This window comes from Oreochromis aureus, linkage group 20, assembly GCF_013358895.1.
Source record: "Oreochromis aureus strain Israel breed Guangdong linkage group 20, ZZ_aureus, whole genome shotgun sequence".
Classification (NCBI taxonomy): domain Eukaryota; kingdom Metazoa; phylum Chordata; class Actinopteri; order Cichliformes; family Cichlidae; genus Oreochromis; species Oreochromis aureus.
This window is the reverse complement of record NC_052961.1, coordinates 2,962,551-2,982,198: the sequence shown is the minus strand read 5'-3', so window position 1 is coordinate 2,982,198 and position 19,648 is coordinate 2,962,551. Positions and strand designations below refer to the sequence as shown.

At 40.8% G+C, this 19,648-nt stretch overlaps 1 protein-coding gene across 2 annotated transcripts in view; it reads right to left on the bottom strand.

Annotated features, from left to right (window-relative positions):
* Positions 1-16,023: 16,023 nt before the first annotated feature.
* The window catches only part of LOC116328401 (C-type lectin lectoxin-Phi1-like), a 34,935-nt gene continuing 31,310 nt past the window's right edge, over positions 16,024-19,648 (bottom strand). For both annotated transcript variants that reach the window (XR_005609518.1, XM_039604057.1), the window contains one exon: positions 16,024-17,486. Coding sequence is in view for 1 of the 2 variants with exons in the window: in XM_039604057.1 (XP_039459991.1) it covers positions 17,370-17,486 (117 nt within the window). In the remaining variant the exon portion in view is untranslated. The remainder of the gene's footprint in view (positions 17,487-19,648) is intronic.

Below are 19,648 nucleotides of genomic sequence, written 5' to 3'. Positions count from 1 at the left end.
GACTTATATTTCTAACATTTTGTGATATAAAATGAACCATGTGGGGTTTTTTTATTTTCTGTGTGATGGAAGGACTTAAGACACGAGTTATTTAAACAATTCTAAATGACAGTGTGATGGCCATAGTACTTTATGTGGGCCAAATATGTTAAGGATAATGTTTATCAATGTAAAATTGCAAAGAACCTTTGGATAGATTATAACATCTTGTAAACAGTTACCTCAGAAGCTGTACTGTCAGCCCTATGTATGTAAGGTAAAACTTTCCACAGTAGTTCCACTTAAGTAAGTCACCCTTACCAATAATTCACTGCTCCTTGAAAAAAGTAGCACAAACAGACAACTGACTCAGCAATGATGAGTAGAGCTACCCGAGGCCGAGACTCAAGCGGAAGAAAATTAAAAGTTTGGTTTTTGTGGCTCGAAAAATTAAAGAAAGTATGTTTAATAATTCAACAAGACCCGCACCTTCAACACATGTACATTCAAATGTTGGAACAGGCTCAACATCGCTTTTTGTTCAATAGTTTTAGCCGTTCGAAAAAGTCATTTTATGGCTTTAAAGTTTCCAGCTGATGAGGAGAATGAGTGCATTTCAAATGTGCGTCCAAAGGCTTTAAACATCCGCTTTGTCTGTAACGACAGTATCAAACTACAGAGCATTGTTTTTACTAAAATTCAACATTTTCAGATGAAAATTTGGCTGCTTTTTGTGTTTTTTTTCACTGTAACACACCCTCAATGCCATTTTTAGGATATTCTTGGTGATCCCATTTTTTTCATATTCATGCTTTTGGGAGTAAGGGGAATCTAACACGCACGTTGTTACTGTGTTTTGTACTACCAGCTGTGAGGGCTCTGCGTTTGCTTTGGGCAGTCTGGTTTTATTTTGTCTCGTGAGTGCGTGTTTTTCAAACAAGATCCTCCTCAGTTTGATTTTGTTACCACAAACTTTGTGTGAAGTTCACAACAGAGGTAAAGAGATTTAAACACACCAGTTTAAGGAGGCAGGGGTTGGACCAGCTGCACAGGACAGGTGAAGCAGAGAGTGTCGGGGGAGACGTGCAACAGAAGCAGAGGGAACATTTTACAAGATGATAAATGACACATTTTGTTGACAAGATTAAAAGACACGTCCGTCAGAGTTCAACGACATTACAGTTTGATTAAATAAAAAGTTTTAAACTACACAGGGTTCATTTTCTCCTCTGATAGTAATCATATTAAACATGTCAAGAAAGAAAGAGTACAAAGAAAAATAGTAAATGTGTCTAATTCAACTCTTCCTGTGAACCTTATATCATCCTTTAATATGTTCGGTGTTACAAACTTGAAGAAGCACAGAAAAGATCATCAGACATTAATCTAATCAGTTTTTCAGCCTTCATTCATATTGAAATGTTGAAATCTTCCCTGCTAGACCAAAGTGCAGCGTTTAACACCGTTGGCCATAACATTTTATTACAGCTATTATTAAATGGAGAGGCCTCTTCACACACTGAGGTTAATTATGAAGCTCCACAGGCTTCTGTGCAAAGACCAGTTCTGTTTACATTATACGTGCTTTAGAAGACATAGCGTACATTTTCACTGCTATGCAGGTGATACCCACTTTTATTGGTTAAACTGCCGGGATGTCTTAGACACATAATGAGCTTTAATTTTCTGCTTCTAAATTCAGATAAAACTGAGGTTATTGTAACGGGGCGTAAAAATCTTAGAAACACTGTCTAACAAGATCCTTACTCTGGACAGCACTGAGCCGCCTGCTGTAGTGAATTGACACATTATAAGTAAAATTGAAACACACAATCCCGTCGCACAACATCAACATTTATTTATATACAAAAATAAAAATGCTTTTTACAGAAAAGAATTGTAACTTCACAATTCATCACCGATTACGTGGGTACATAGGGTAAGTCCTCATCATTATCCCATAGCGATTCCAGTAATCTCTCAGGGCCTTGGAAGGGTGGCCATGCCCAGTCTACATCATCAATGTCGGGAGAGTTGTCGAAATACAAAAAATCTTCCTCGTTGTCAGTGTCCATAGTCCACAGCTGTGGTGGTGAGGGGGGTGTGCTCCACACTGATACTGGTGAACACTGTGCATCTTCACTCCAATCTTCAAATGTAGGGGTCGTGGATGGCTCTTCAGAGAGTAAAGATTGCCCAGCATCCCTGATAGTACCAAGTACCAAGTATGTACCAAGTTCAGCCACTTTGATGGTTGATTGAGCAGAAGGGTTGGAAGATGCCATTTTCATGGAGAATTTCAAGCCCAACAGATGAGAATTACCGTTCTTTTCCAAAGTTGCAGCTGCTAGAGAGACACAGTGGCCAACTCTACGGTTTTTGAAAATTGCTGCAACTCCTAACCGCCCTCTAAGATCAACCCACTTCCAGATCACGCCCCCTCCTGCTATTTAAAAAAGAACACCGCCGTCTCATTCCTTCAAACCGTTTTTAGCTCAAAAACAGAAGTATGGCCTCTGCAGCCCTGCGCCACACTGAGGAGGAGGAAAGTTCTGCGGCCGAGGGCACAATAGTACCTGACACGCCCGGTTACTATCGCCCCTTGGAGAAGCAGCAGCAGCAGCAAGCCGACGAGCTTGACGGTTGGGCATCTTCTTTTTTCATCGATACCGTGAAAACCGCGGTGTATTATCTAGTCAACCTAGTAATCAACAAGTACCTCACTGACGAATGCAGCGGCTGTAAGTCCGATCGCCCCCGCCAGAAACAGCACGAGTGTGTGCAAGTCTTGGAGGATGACTTTTACGCTGAAAATTATCACAGCATCAGAAAAAGACTCCTCACCCCTCGTTTCATTCCATCTATTCAACGGCTTCCGTTTGCTCGCAACATCAAAATGGATGACGTCAAAGTCCTCATGGTGGCGGAAACTCTCTTGCATGAACTGAAATCGGAAAGGAAAGTCTTTGACGCCATCGCCGAGGCATACACCAATCTGGTTGGGTTGGACATGGTGAGAATCAGACAGCTATGATTGGTCGCAGAGTGTTACAAAGGAGGCTGTTAATGTTTTCTCTGAAAGACTGATTTTTCTTTCTAAAAACGTGTAACCTGCATTTTACCAAACAATGTATCCTACATTTAGCGCATTTTTAAAAAAAACATGTGCCCACGTAATCAGTGATGAATTGTGAAGTTACAATTCTTTTCTGTAAAAAGCATTTTTATTTTTGTATATAAATAAATGTTGATGTTGTGCGACGGGATTGTGTGTTTCAATTTTACTTATAATGTGTCAAATGACTACAGCAGGCGGCTCAGTGCTGTCCAGAGTAAGGATCTTGTTAGACAGTGTTTCTAAGATTTTTACGCCCCATTACAATAACCTCAGTTTTATCTGAATTTAGAAGCAGAAAATTAAAGCTCATTATGTGTCTAAGACATCCCGGCAGTTTAACCAATAAAAGTGGGTATCACCTGCATAGCAGTGAAAATGTACGCTATGTCTTCTAAAGCACGTATAATGTAAACAGAACTGGTCTTTGCACAGAAGCCTGTGGAGCTTCATAATTAACCTCAGTGTGTGAAGAGGACTCTCCATTTAATAATAGCTGTAATAAAATGTTATGGCCAACGGTGTTAAACGCTGCACTTTGGTCTAGCAGGGAAGATTTCAACATTTCAATATGAATGAAGGCTGAAAAACTGATTAGATTAATGTCTGATGATCTTTTCTGTGCTTCTTCAAGTTTGTAACACCGAACATATTAAAGGATGATATAAGGTTCACAGGAAGAGTTGAATTAGACACATTTACTATTTTTCTTTGTACTCTTTCTTTCTTGACATGTTTAATATGATTACTATCAGAGGAGAAAATGAACCCTGTGTAGTTTAAAACTTTTTATTTAATCAAACTGTAATGTCGTTGAACTCTGACGGACGTGTCTTTTAATCTTGTCAACAAAATCTGCCATTTACATTTTGTGAAAAGTTCCCTCTGCTTCTGTTGCACGTCTCCCCCGACACTCTCTGTTTCACCTGCCATGCGCAGCTGGTCCAACCGCTGCCTCCTTAAACTGGTGTGTTTAAATCTCTTTACCTCTGTTGTGAACTTCACACAAAGTTTGTGGTAACAAAATCAAACTGAGGAGGATCTTGTTTGAAAAACACGCACTCACGAGACAAAATAAAACCAGACTGCCCAAAGCAAACGCAGAGCCCTCACAGCTGGTAGTACAAAACACAGTAACAACGTGCGTATTAGATACCCCTTACTCCCAAAAGCATGAATATGAAAAAAATGGGATCACCAAGAATATCCTAAAAATGGCATTGAGGGTGTGTTACAGTGAAAAAAAAACACAAAAAGCAGCCAAATTTTCATCTGAAAATGTTGAATTTTAGTAAAAACAATGCTCTGTAGTTTGATACTGTCGTTACAGACAAAGCGGATGTTTAAAGCCTTTGGACGCACATTTGAAATGCACTCATTCTCCTCATCAGCTGGAAACTTTAAAGCCATAAAATGACTTTTTCGAACGGCTAAAAACTATTGAACAAAAAGCGATGTTGAGCCTGTTCCAACATTTGAATGTACATGTGTTGAAGGTGCGGGTCTTGTTGAATTATTAAACATACTTTCTTTAATTTTTCGAGCCACAAAAACCAAAACTTTTAATTTTCTTCCGCTTGAGTCTCGGCCTCGGGTAGCTCTACTCATCATTGCTGAGTCAGTTGTCTGTTTGTGCTACTTTTTTCAAGGAGCAGTGAATTATTGGTAAGGGTGACTTACTTAAGTGGAACTACTGTGGAAAGTTTTACCTTACATACATAGGGCTGACAGTACAGCTTCTGAGGTAACTGTTTACAAGATGTTATAATCTATCCAAAGGTTCTTTGCAATTTTACATTGATAAACATTATCCTTAACATATTTGGCCCACATAAAGTACTATGGCCATCACACTGTCATTTAGAATTGTTTAAATAACTCGTGTCTTAAGTCCTTCCATCACACAGAAAATAAAAAAACCCCACATGGTTCATTTTATATCACAAAATGTTAGAAATATAAGTCGTTCATAACCAGTGTTGGGACTAACGCGTTATTAAGTAACGCGTTACAGTAACTACGTTATTATTGTGGTAACGAGCACGGTAACTAGTTATTATGCCAAAACCAGGAACGCGTTACTCGTTACTGGGATTTAGATAGGCTCGTTACTCGTTACTCGTGTGGTGGATATCGCGGAGCTTCCACAGATTCAATAACATTAGCAAGTGGTGGAGGCCAGCAGGTGGATGAAGGAAAAGGAGGCAAGAGGAGAGACCCAAGCGGCCGCCGGTCCGCGTGTCAGGTGAACTGAACTTCAGGTAAGAAGTTATGACCTGCAGTCTATCTGGGTCAGATATAAACCAAGTTTAGGTGGAGTTTATTTTCGGTATGCTGACATTTTCGTACTGCGTGCTAGCTAGCATGACGGAGTTTCTATACAGCTGTGTGGGTGCTATGTTACTGATGTTGAACTTTATTTTGTTCATACGGTTAATTATTAGAGTTGCCAACCGTCCCCTAAAAAACAGAATCGTCTGGTATTCAGAGAAAATATTACGCGTTTCGTACTGAGGTGAAAAGGAACACAGTTTGTCCCGGACTTCAGCTACAATGAAAAAGACACAAAGCTGAAGCTGCACAGCTGCCTCTTCTTCTCTCATTCTCTCCTGTTTCTACTTCAATCACGAAACTGATCAATGATCAGCTGATCGGCTTTTCTCTCTCGTTTATTTATCGCCCACTTTGCGCCAGAAAGAGGAAACCAGCGGATGTCGCGTTAAACAACAGCAGCACGTTTAAGCTTGATCAGCTGTTGTTAGAATTTATTTAATATTAATTTCTAGTATCAGCTGATGTTTGCTGGAGCCACAGCTGTAAAGCTGCTGGTCATGATGTCGGTTTGGATATGTGGTGAGAGGGAAACATGCAGATGAAACCAGGAGATGTCCTTACTGAATCATCAGAGCTGAACAGGTGATGGAGAAACAGGTTTACCTTTTAGGTGACATGAATGAGTTGAAGGAAGTTATGAACTGTTTCTGAGAGACAAATAACACCAGGATCCTTTTCTAAGTAGCTGACAGCTGGTAACTGTGCAGGGGCGGATCTAGCAAAGTGTTGCCAGGGGGCCAGGTAGGGCATTAACAGGGAAAGGGGGGCACAAGGAAATACTTTTCTTTATTATTCTCATTTAAAATGTCTCGCTTTTAAAAAAATAATTATCTGAGTCTTACAACAAACAATTGATAGATTGATACATATGTACCATCAGAACAGTGTACATCACTGTCACAACAGTGTTTATTTTCATTCAAAGGCTTTATGATTTTTCCTATAATGGTGGGCGGTCTCTAGTCAAAATGCCGGGACGATTGTTTTGTCCCAGTCCAGCCCTGGATGCAGCTCATCTGCAGTCTGGTGTTACCTACATCTTCCTATTCGGAAGGCAGAATTTCCGAGTTCTGAGTACAATCAAAAGCACCACGACTGCAGTTTTTGTGTTGGATGTAAAAAGCAGGCTAGAATCATGGCGGCGGTCAAGCGACGGTCCAGGCGTGATTTCTCTCGTGGAAATGTGCACATTATTTTTCCTTTCTGTTGGTAGGTGGCACAGTGCACTTGTGGCAAGTAAGCAAGCTAGAAGACTGGCAGTCTGGCTGGGTATCCAGTTACGGAAGCAACACATTAACAAGAGAATTCTGAGTAAAACCAAAGTTACTTTCCCTAGTAACTAGTTACTCTGAAAGTAACGAGTAACTTGAAGTAACTGAGTTACTTTTTTAGAGAAGTAACTAGTAATGTAACTAAGTTACTAATTTAAAGTAACTTACCCAACACTGTTCATAACACCCTGAAAGGTTGGGAGTTTAAAATGCAAACCAATGGAAGCAGCAGTAGAAGACTATAATGTCACAGAGCACACGGTGTCTAATATTGTGTAGACATTTATAAATAAGAGCTTAATAAAGATGCTTAATTTCTTAAGACATATGCAGGTGGAGTGTATTTTATCAACAGTAGAAGTTGCATCTGTGGCTAAACCACTGTACCCAAAAACTTTAAAAATCTACTGTGTGTGAGTAAAGCTTGTCCTTCACACCCGCGTGTAACAAACCATCTGTTGGGGGTTGTGGATTTGACACCTCAGCATTGTGAAAGTGGGGAAACATGTTTGTGGCTGAGCATAAGAGTTCTGCTTACAACTTAGAATCTCAGTTCTAAATGAAATTCAAATGTTTTTTTGTTTTTTTTAAGTGTGGCTAATGTATTATTTGACTTCTAAGGCGCACACACACACACACACACAGAGAGAGAGAGAGAGAGAGAGAGAGAGCATTAATACAAAGGATTGGAGTCGGTTTTGGATTTTCACTTGTTGTTGGCTTTAATATGAACAGTCACATAAAATTCATTCCAATTTTTTGCCTTTGCTTCAATTAGGATGTTTCTTTAAATCTACAACACCTTCCTTTTCAAAAAGATTACTGCCATAGTAAAGAAGTAGCTAGGGAACTCAGTAAGTATGAGCAACAATAGCTTAAGGACACTATGTCCAATAAAGAGGAATTCATCATCTACAGTTCGTCAAAAGTGCCATTAAAAACAATTCAGCAGACCCTCAGAGTGCGGATACAAACTGTTTTCAGCTGTAGAGGTAGAGGTACACTTGATGCACTTATCAACATACCGTTTAGAGGCTTGCATTAGAGTGCTTTGGTGCTTGGGCATCTTTTATATAGCACGGTTATACCATTGTGAATGTAGCTATATAAATGTGCTCAAGAGTCGATCGTATGTTTGACATGCAACTAAAAATTAGAAAAATGTATTTTTAAATCAGTAACTTTGCAAATTTAGAGGATTTGTTTTCGGACAACATATGTGTCACATTTTAAACAGGGTTTGAATAATCAGCACTGACATACAGACATTTATCCGCTGGGTATAACAGACATGCTTACCGTGTGAAAAGCCCCCCGATGTCTTGGAGCAGAGAAACACGCTGTGTTGTTGCTTTTCTCTGTTGTATAAGCAACGCCCGACTGTCAGAAACGCTGTGTGCGGGTAGCAAAGTCGGCTCCAACGCACATCCAGGCATCCGTCTGAAAGAAAGGTGTCGCTGCAGCTAGGCTCTCAGGATAGTCGGGCTTTTATTTATATTTGCATTCTGGTGCATTAAAACTAGCAGCCTCTGTGTCCCGCTTGGATCATCATTCCGAAAATTCTGATATTTAAATAAAATGGCGAATTGGCTAGTGATGAGGAGCCACTTAGATCCGTAAAATGAGGTTTGATTAAATTAAACTCTTATGAACAGCTATGAATTCTACCTCTCTGCTGATGTGTTCCAAACAAACGATGTTTTCTACATGTCCAAACTGTGTGCTAACTACCTCACACCGCTGTGTCTGGGAAAAATAAAAAGTTAAAACGATATACCTCGCGGCAGTTGTGAAGTGCTTAGGAAAATACTGTGTCTCTGATGGGTGTTTTTATATAGGTGGATTTGGTTTCAGTTGGCCTCTGACATGATAAGATAAAGGAACTGTTTGTAATGGAAAACTATGGAACTACAGTTGGGATGTGTGAGTGCTGGGGTGTTCTTGATAAGGATGGCTATTGGGGACGTAACTGTAACCCCCCTCTGTCTAACTGTTGCAGAGTTAAGAATATGTAGTTTTAGAAGTATCCCTGTTTATTTCTAAAGGAATACCTGCTGTTTGTGGTATTCTGTTTAAAAACTATTAGCCTCTGTGTCTTTCAGAGCGCTAAAGAAAAGTAAAATGCTCGTAAAACAGTTAAATCATCTACGTGTGTTTGTGACTAGTAGATAATTATAGGACTAGTTGCATTAAAGGAACATGGTGGGGTTGATACAGTGCTCGTGTGGCTATGTGGGAATATACAGTTTTTAGAAGTATCACAGTTTATTTCTAAAAGAATACATGTTATTTGTGGCACTCTGTTTGAAACTATCAGCCCCTGTGTGTTTCAAAGTGCTAAAGAAAAAGCAAAATGCTCCTAACTAGTTAAAATAAATCATCTATGTGTAAATAACAGAGCACTGAGACCGATACAATCCTTAAAAACAGTTTAATTAAAACACATAATAGTTTCATTAAATAAAACGCTATTAAACACATGTAAACTCATATGACCCCCGAACTCACATGCACGTGCAAAGTCCGTTCACGCGTACACGCACTCACATGGACGCGCAGGGGGAAAGGGGAGGGGGTGGGGGGTGTGGGGCAAAACAAGTACAGGTATATTACTACTGTGGTCTTTGATCAATGTCCATGAGAATTCTACAAACCAAACTAATAAAGTGAACAAATGGAGTTGATTTACCATGTGTGGCTGATGCCATCACAACATGTACAAGGACGATAAAGGACTATTCTATTCAATTGAAATGTATCAGTTAGTGTAGATTAGTGTGCATCATATAATTATCAACGATTATTTAGAAAGACAAGAAAAGTGAATTTACCTCATTATCTCTTGAGTAGTTCATTTTACTTAAGTCTGCCATGCTCTGCAGGATCGTTACATCCTCCATGTTTTCTATGGTGGCCAGGTCTGTGTATTTCTCTCTGCAGTAACTCAGAGCATCAGTCCAGTTCTTCCAGTCATAAACGAAATGGTGCTGACGTTTAACATATGAGGAGCCTGAACACAGCCCTGCAGATATAGATGTGAATACTGATATTACATTTATGCTTAAAACAAAAAAGTAAAAAATCCATCTTAACTTTGTCATTATATTTTTATGTAATAATATCTACTTTTATGTGCAGTAAAAAAAAATTTAATGTCATGAATATATAATGGTTTAATGATTTAATGCAATCTATGATTCAGTTTTCAGCACAGCAATGAAAGAGAGAAGTATTGTACAGTTAATATAATAGTTCCTAGAGGTTTCACAGTGCTGATGTTGCATCAAAGAAAAGTGGAAATGATAAAATCACATTAAAATACTCGCCTGATGCAGCGACGATAAACAGAAAAACCTTTTCCATCCTTGTCTGTTCCGTGTTTCTTGTTTGACTGTGAACATGCAACTGATCTTTCAGCTTATTTCATGCAAAGTGATTATCGGGAAAATATTTGCATTGATGGCAAGTTTGTTTTGTGCAAACTGCTGCCATCTTTGTTTAATGACATTGTATGGAAACAGCCCATGTTAGGTTGAGAGTGAGGCTTTTGTGACTCTTGCTTGTTAACATGTGAAGTGACATCACAGGCGTAGCTATTACACACTCCAGTTAATCACCTCAAAACAAACTGAAGCAATCAAATAAAAAACAAAATGTGATTTTTATAGCAACTATAAGTACGTTCTAATTTTAGCTTCAGATGAACAGAAAAAAGATTTTTAGATTTTACGTCTTACTTTACTTTTAAAAAGTATCTTTTTTTTAAGTGGTACATTTCTTCTTTGAGATGTTGCCTTTCAGGGTTACCATAACAAAAGATAGTGTTTATTATTCCCAGAGCTGATAAATTGACATATCTGACCCTCTCTCTACCTGCTCTTCTGTCACACCAACCATTTGCATGTCGTCTTTTACTGCATCTATAAATGTTTTCTGAGGCCTCTTCTGTTCCTCTTTTATGTCCGTTTGCCTAAATGAAGCTTTACTGTGTAAATAATGACACCGCTGTTTTCCACTAGTGGTTTGCACCATACATTTTAGCCTGTTCCCACACTGTGTGTGTGTGTTCAGTTTTGCCATCAGGTGTGTTACCATGTGACTTTTAGATAATCCTATATTGAATTGAGATGAGTAACATTCAGTGTTAATCAGGACACGGTGTACAGTTCTGTGGGTGCGTGTGCACATGCTGTACTGATAATTGTGCATTAAAAAGTAGCAGTTTATAAAACCACTTTTAACATTTGACAGTGAGTCGAAGTGTTAATTATAGTGAAGAAAGACAGAGAGAGCCACATAGAAATTGTGACTATCCTTTCAGCGCAATAACGCATCTGACCACTGGGACTAATTCAGTGAATGACACTGACTGTATAGAAACGTGAGCAATTTAATGTTTAGTAGTAAATTTCACATACACATGTGTTAGTTAGCAGATACTACTTGCCAGTTTATTTTAAAACTCCCGTTGATGTGATGAGTCACGTCTCATCTTCTGCAATGTAAGAAAAGAGGAAATACTGAAAGCAACATGATTTTCAATCTCTGCTACACTTGATGCAACCCAACTCTGACCGTAGCCACTGTGCTTCAGTCCAACACGTTTACTACACTTCACCACAGTACTGCAAGCTGACCTGTTTGTCCTGCATTAACCTGACCAGTTTTTTCACTCCACATTTGAATAACACAAAGTTAGTATAACTTAGTTTGTTTTGCAGGAAATTTCACCATATGAAAATGCCTAATATAGATTCCTGTAGATGGCACTGAACTCTTGGTCTGGGAAAGACGTCGCCACTTTGCCAACATGAGGCACACTCAAAACAGGAAACCATAAACCACTAAACAAGGACGCAGACTGAGAGGCAGAATATAACACATGGAACTCAAACAATACATGACCACAATTCCTAAAACACGAATAAACAGAAACATGAAACTCTAATAATCATCATCATCATCATCATCATCATCAACACAAGCACTACAAGAGAATAAGAAAACAATCCATAATACAAAATTAAACCAAAATATAAGAAACTCAAAATGCTGGGTCAACACTGACCCAGAACTGTGACAGTATCTTCTTTTTGTTTTGCATATTTTAATTTATATTTAATTGTGTTGCGGTTTGCAGTGTTTTGTGTTGTTTCACTTTAAATTTGTTTAAAAGGAAAAAGCTGAAAATTTAAATAGTTAAAAGTTGAAATGTAAATAGTTGGTTTTTGAACTCCAAAACATGTACAAACTCCGAAGCACGAGGAGCACAGCACAGACTCAATGACTGCAGTGTAGAACTGGATCAGCAGCTCCTGTGGAAGACTGTACTTCCCCAGTTGTCTCACGAAGTACATCCTCCGCTGGGTCTTTTTGAGGATGGAGTTGATGTTGGTCTCCCACTTCAGGTCCTGGGAGATGGTGGTACCCAGGAACTTGAAGATCTCCACAGTCGACACCGGGCTGTCTATGGTGAGGGGGAGCAGTGTTGAGGGATGTCTCCTGAAGTCCACTGTCATCTCTACAGTCTTAAGCATGTTCAGCTCCAGATTGTGCTGACTGCACCAGAGTACCAGCCGCTCAACTTCCTGCCGGTATGCAGACTCATCACCATCCTTGATGAGGCCAATGACGGTGGTGTCATCTGCAAACTTAAGGAGTTTAACAGCCGAGTTCTTGGAGGTGCAGTCATTAGTGTAGAGGGAGAACAATAGTGGTGAGAGGACACATCCTTGAGGGGCACCAATACTGACGGACCGAGTTTCAGAGGTGATCTCCCCCAGCCTCACTTGCTGCTTCCTGTCTGTCAGGAAGCTGGTGATCCACTGACAGATAGCTGGAGACACGCTGAGCTGGGAGAGTTAGGAGGAGAGAAGTTCAGGCACAATGGTGTTAAAAGGCGAACTAAAGTCCACAAACAGGACCCTGGCATAAGTTTCCAGGCGTTCGAGGTGTTGCAGGATGTAATACAGCCCCACGTTCACTGCATCATCCACCGACCTGTTTGCCCGGTAGACAAACTGCAGGGGGTCCAACTGGTGGCCTGTAATGTCCTTCAGATGGGCTAACACCAGTCGTTCGAAGGATTTCATGACCACAGACGTCAAGGCGACAAGTCTGTAATCATTCAGTCCTGTAATGGTGGGTTTCTTGGGGACCGGGATAATGGTGGAGCATTTGAAGCAGGAGGGAACTTCACACAGCTTCAGGGATCTGTTGAAGATGCGAGTAAAGATGGGAGCCAGCTGTTCAGCACAGGTTTTGAGGCAGGAGGATAAAGCACCGTCTGGTCCGGGGGCTTTCCTGGGCTTCTGTTTCTGAAACAGTCGGCTCACATCCTCAGTGTGTATTCTGAGTTTCAGGGAGGAGGAAAGGGGGGTGAGAGGTGTGATGGAGGTCATTGAGTCTGGATTGGGGAGGGTGAGGTGGGAGGTGTGTTGGGGGGGTCAATGTCTGAAACAATGGCTCTGGGGAGGGGAGGGTGAGGCGTGGGAGTCTGTCCGTCTCAAACCTGCAGTCGAATGTGTTTAACTCGTTGGCCAGGTCTTTGTTTGCTTCAACAGTGGGTGGGGGGCGTCTGTAGCTGGTGATTTCCTGCAGGCCCCTCCACACTGATGCAGGGTCGTTGGCTGAGAGCCGTTCTTCCAGCTTCTGGGAGTAGATCCTTTTAGCTGCTTTGATCTCCTTGGTCAGTGTGTTCCTGGCTTGCTTGTACAGGGCCCTGTCACCACTTTTGTAGGCGTCCTCTTTGGCCTTACGAAGATGTTGGAGTTTAGGAGTGAACCATGGTTTGTTGTTGTTGTTGTTGTTGTTGTATGTGCAAAAGGTCTTGGTTGGCACACACACGTCTTCACAAAAACTGATGTATGATGTCACAGTGTCCGTCAGCTCATCCAGGTTCTCAGATGCAGCTTCAAAAACAGTCCAATCAGTGCAGTCAAAACAGTCCTGCAGTTCCTGCTTTGCTGCGTTAGTCCACTTCTTCACAGTTTTGACTACAGGCTTGGCACGTTTGAGTTTTTGCCTATAAACTGGAATAAGATGGACCAGGCAGTGATCAGAATGTCCCAAAGCTGCCCGGGGCACAGAGCGATAGGCATCTTTTAAAGTGGTGTAACAGTGATCCAGTGTGATGTTGTCCCCTGGTGGGGCAGTCTATATGCTGTCTGTATTTAGGAAGTTCGTGGTTTAGGTTTGCTCTGTTAAAATCCCCAAGGATAATTGTAAAGGAATCCGGGAATTTCCTTTCCAGGGTGGTGATCTGGTCAGCCAGCTCACACAGTGCGTTGTTCGTGTTGGCCTGAGGAGGGATGTAAACTCCGACCAGCATGAAGGAAGAAAACTCCCGCGGTGAATAAAATGGTTTACAGTTCATGAAAAAAGTTTCCAGGTTTGGGCTGCAGTACTTTTGTAACACTGTGACATCAGTACACCAACCTTCGTTAATGTAGAAGCAGACTCCACCACCCTTTGTTTTCCGTGAAAGCTCCGTTTCGCGGTCCGTCCGGTGAAGTTGGAAGCCCGACAGCATCTGGGATACGCTCACTGAGCCAGGTTTCAGTGAAGCAGAGGGCAGCAGAGCGTGCAAAGTCCTTGTTAGTCCTGTTTAAAAGCAGTAATTCGTCATCTTTGTTTGGAAGAGAGCAGAGATTCGTGAGGTGAGTGGAGGGGAGTGTTGTGCGGAATCCTCGCCGACGTAGTTTCACCTGCGCGAGTCCCCCGTCTGCGTCTCCTCCGGGAGCCACAGAGAGCTGCTGCGCCTCCGATTCAAATCTCTGAAAAACTTTCCGGGTTTATGAAAAATGGATACGAACTATTTTTTTTTTTTTTTTTTACGAACTATTTTGAGACGACTGCCTGATGTTTAGCACTTGATCTCTGGAGAAAGTGATGTGGTCTGAGTGACCAAAAGCGCAGAAAATAAACAAAAACAAGAAGAAGTGCAAGAGAGCGCAGTACCGAGGCTGCCATCCGCGACGCCATCTTGCATTTTACTGTTTCTTCCTGCAGTGAATGTGACGATATTATTCAGGGGAAAAAAATCACATATATTTTTTTATCATGACTCTGGTTTTACATGGCCTTTCGACACAATTTAAAAACTGTTATATCGTTTGAAGTCCCCACTTTTAACACAAAAATGGAGACTCGGGGTTGTCTTGGGCTGACATAGCATCTTGTTGCAATTTCATCTTAAATTGGTCATGTGATTGGTTTACAATGACTACTAAATTTTTCCTCAGCCAATCAGCAGCACTCGTGCGATTGTTTGCCCCCCCCCAGCTCCCGGTAAGCTGAAGACAGCTTGAGCCGTGTGTATGTTGAAAAATAGGTGCATCATCTTGTAAATCTTCCTTTTCACTTTATCACAAATCACCCCTGACACTCGTATCCACCCACACCACCCTGCATGAACTTCACCTCTCTTGTACATTGTTTGTTGCTTTTAATGTTTGAACCCAGATATTTAAACTCATCTACTCGTCTCCATCAAAACTCAAAGCCATACTGCTGCTCACTGATCCTTACTATTAAGAAAAAAAAAATGTGTGGATAATTACTTAAATATTATATCCAAACTTAATATTGATATGATAACTGCAACTACAAATCTCAACGTTGAATTTAAAATTGATTCTGTGTGCTCACAGTTGTAAATTACTGTTAGGCCCTCTCTCTTTGCTGATAATTCGTAATTGGATTTAGTGAAGTTACAGCTGGTGTTCCGGGGGTGTACATGTGCACATTTTTGGAAACACGCTTATGGATCTTGTAAGGCTGCAGGGATTTAATAAACTGAAATAGATGGACTCAACAAACATCTTCAGCCTTTTGTTAAAGTAGGTTTGGGCTGTATTCACTATCATGTCTCATTAACTCTTCCAAACAGTGAAGCCTAATTGTTACGTGTTTTGGAAAGATGATAGGTTTGTAGCATAAACCTATTCACTGGAACGTTCAAGACAATTTACTACACAGCAAAAGCAAGACACAAGTAGGCAAAGTTCTTTGTGTTACTTATGCATGAGGGAGACCTGCCTGGAGCCAAGTGTCGTTCAACCCACTTGACCTCCGTCAGACTCTCAGCCAGGTTTCCCATAGCACTCCTTTTATTGTGGTTACATGAATATGCATAGGTTCATTAACATATGACGTTTCATATAGGTATACATGTGGACAAAGAATACCTTGTCTGTGTGTGTCGTGTGTGTGTGTGTGTGTGTGTGTGTGTGTGTGTGTGTGTGTGTGTGTGTGTGGGGTCAGAGTGTGACCCCATAAACGACTTCTCTAAACCTGCTGGTCTGGAAGTCCAGCAGTTCATCTAAACAAAAGGCACTTAGAGTAAAACAGATATACGTGTGTTTGCTACACCATATATCAGTAAGCGCAGATATAACCTCTCTCCTGACCTTAAGTTGTGTGTGCATGCCAGAGTGCTCTGGGAGGCACAGAGTCTCCACAGGCTACTAAGGATCAAACCTCTACCAACATGACATTGATTATAAAACTAAGCATATATGAGTAGATATTTCTAAGCATAAATGACAATCCACTATATAAACCTGACAAAAGATGTGGACAGATCACTCAAACGTATTTTTAGAAGTTAGTCTTTCACTTGGATGGCAATTCCTCAACTTTTAATAGTTTTTGTAAAATCCAAGAAAGTGTTAATCCCACTGATAAAGTAAATCCAAAACAAAAGGGCTTTACAACAAGCGACAAGACTGTTTATACACTCAGACGCTGAGTGTGAATACAGTCAGAGTAACCAAACAGCAGGAAGTGAAACTAACAAAACATTTAAAAAAAATCAACTTTAATTTTTTTTCAATTTTAAACAGTATACAGGTCTGTGTTAGTTCTCTTGTCTATTTCCTAACACTTAATAAGATGCCTGAGTAGAGAACACCGGAGTGCTGAGATATGAACACAGACATGAGACTGAGGGAGGAACAGTCACAGATACCTGTAAGAAACTAAAAACTCCTACTAACAGACATAAACCAGAACACAGGAAAACAAAAGTTAAAGTCTCAGTGATGTCATAATAAACACAGATTGCAATCTACCAGAATAAAGATATCAAATGATGAATCCAGACAGACACAAAAAAATCAATCCCCTAAATGTAAAATAACAGTACAGTGGTCCCTCGCAGGAGTTGCGTTCTAAAATTAACCCGCGATAGGTGAAATCTGCGAAGTAGACAACTTAATTTTTTTACAATTATTATAGATGTTTTAAGGCTGTAAAACTCTTCACTACACACTTTATACACTTTTCTCAGACAGGCATGAACATTTTCACACTTCTCTCTTGTTTAAACACTCAAAGTTCAAACCTTCATAGAAAAATAAGGCCAGTATTATAGAATGAAACCAAAGGCACCTGTGGTTGCCTTTGGTGGTGCAAAACGTTTGGCTGACATTCTTGTTTGTTAGGGAGAAACGTACAAACATACAGCGCAGCACTTCAGAGTCACACTGCTAGTGATCGAAGATTTATGTAAATTTGACAAGCTGAACGCATTCTGTACTGTACAGGAGACAGGGCACGAGATTGATTGACAATGGTCTACAGCCAATCAGGACGCAGAACACAATGCGCTGAAAATAACAAAACAAAAACAATACACGCGCCCTGATCAACATTTAAAACTCGTTATTTCAGGCTGTGTTCTTTGTTTCCTTTTCATCCCTGTGGAAGACCTCCCCGTCTGACTGCTTCCTCCAGCTCAGTTCGATGCCTCCTTTCACACCGTTATTCTTCAGCTTCTGTTTGAACTGAAACACAAAGTGCTTTTCTGAATATCATTTAGACAAAACTCTTTACTAAAACCTCATTATGGTCTGCTCTGCTCTGGAAGGATGCAGGATCACACATCTATAACTGAATTAACCCTGTACATTGTTCCAGTGTTTGTGGACAGCTTATAGATTTCTTGATTGGTAAATAAAGGCAGGCAGTATTCAGAAGACGACAGTTTGAGGGAATACACTGGAACACAGGAGGTGTAAGTGCACAGTTTAAGACAGTTATAACTATGTCTGTTGTAACAGCTGTTGAGTGCTGGTGTTTCACCATTAGGTGGAGCTCTTGCAATGCTAATGTCATTAACGCATTTTATTTTTAAAGATTTTTATGTTTGACATGTTTAACATTTTCCTATTTGTATACAGGATTAGAATACTGTTAATTTGACATCTGTAAAATAATTGATTAATTTAGTCTAAGGGCAAAGACAGAGGTCACTTCCTGTTTAGAAAAAAGGTTAGAGAAGCTGCTCATGGTGACGGTCTAGCCGTGTGAATATCAAGCTAAGGAAGAAATAAGAAGTCCTAAGTTTCCCAGTACACCAGTTTGTCCACTTGTTTATATTTTATGATTTTTATATGGCAATATGTTTTATGTATGTTGAAATATGATTTCATTGTACATTTTATTCACCAGCTCTATGTTGTACCTGTGTACATTAAGAGGAGCACAGTAAACATCATTAAAGGAGAACTCTTGTGTTTCTCGTGTATGTGTACAGGCCGACATTTCGGTAATTTTCTCAGTTTTATGTCAGATTAATATTTCAAACAAACAGCAAGGTTTAGTTTTGCAAGACAAAAAAAAGTACAATAAAAAAGTACAACCATAATTCTGCGTTGCAGGACTACATTACATTAGTACGCTTTCTGAATATGTGAATTATTATATGTGAATTATTCAGTCAGGTGATGTTTGTTCCCTCGTTATTGCATTATTATTGCAAATTAAACAGATAAAACTTATGAAGTTGGTTCCAAATACTGAATCTGTATTTTGTAGCTTTTCACTGGGCTTCTCAATTTAAGGTCCAAAGAGATGTTGATGAAAGCTTCCATCATTTGGAATAATCCGAGTGAGAAACCACTGTTTTTCTGTTCTGGCTTTGCATTGCAGCATCCGCCCCTTGGGGTGGAGCCCAGGTTCCACACCTGCACCTCTCCATTTGTTCCCCATCTTCAGCAGTCAACAAGACGATTACTTAAGACGAGCATCTCCTTCAGTTCTTTGTCAGTTTGTCAACTACCCTATGGTGGTAACCAGGCCTCAGAAATGTTCATGATAAGTACTTACCTTGTTCTCTTCTCGCGTCAAGCAGCCATGCCAAGTCTCCACACACACCTGCAACCTTCCTCTCTGGACGTTGGGTCTCAGTAACAAAGATTCTCACTTTTTCCCGCAACTCACTCCTCTGGTCCTCGCCTGCTTGTCCTCCTGCCAGCCGACTCTTTTGGAACACTAGAACTCGGGTTGGAATCCACTCATCCACTCCTCACCCGGACGCTCACTTGGAAACCCCTCTTTGGCAGAGGTGTGGTCTTTAGCCTGCTGCTGAGGAGGGGTGACGCAGTGAGCTCACAGGGCGGCATGGAGGCGGGGGAACAGCAGGTGTGCTGAACTGGATTGATGACTTTGTCTTGCAGTGAGATGTAGCAGGGGAGTGATGGTTGCAGAAGAGTACCTGTGTCCTGGGCAGAAGCCATAAACCGCCTTTCATATCCCCTGATTCTAGGTACCAATTGGCCGGGGTTTCATAGCTTGTTGTGGCGGTATGTGGGGATGCTTTCGCAACCAGTAGACGCATGTACTGTCTGTGCGGCGTTCGGCGGTGACGCAGAGTCGTCCAACACCAACTCTGGGTGGGAGGCGGTGGCGGGGCCCTCTTCAGAGGTGCCTCCGCCTCCGGTGGAATGCCCCACGGGAGATTTCCCACTGGAGCAGTCTTGTGACCCTATGACTAGGGATGGGTATTGATAAGATTTTAACGATTCCGATTCCATTTTCGATTCTGTTTAACGATTCGATTCTTTATCGATTCTCTTATCGATTCTTATTTTTAAAAAGGAGAACACTAAGGTCGATTAGCTTAGAACTTTGTTTTATATCTTCTCTTTGAACAAGATAGAAATTT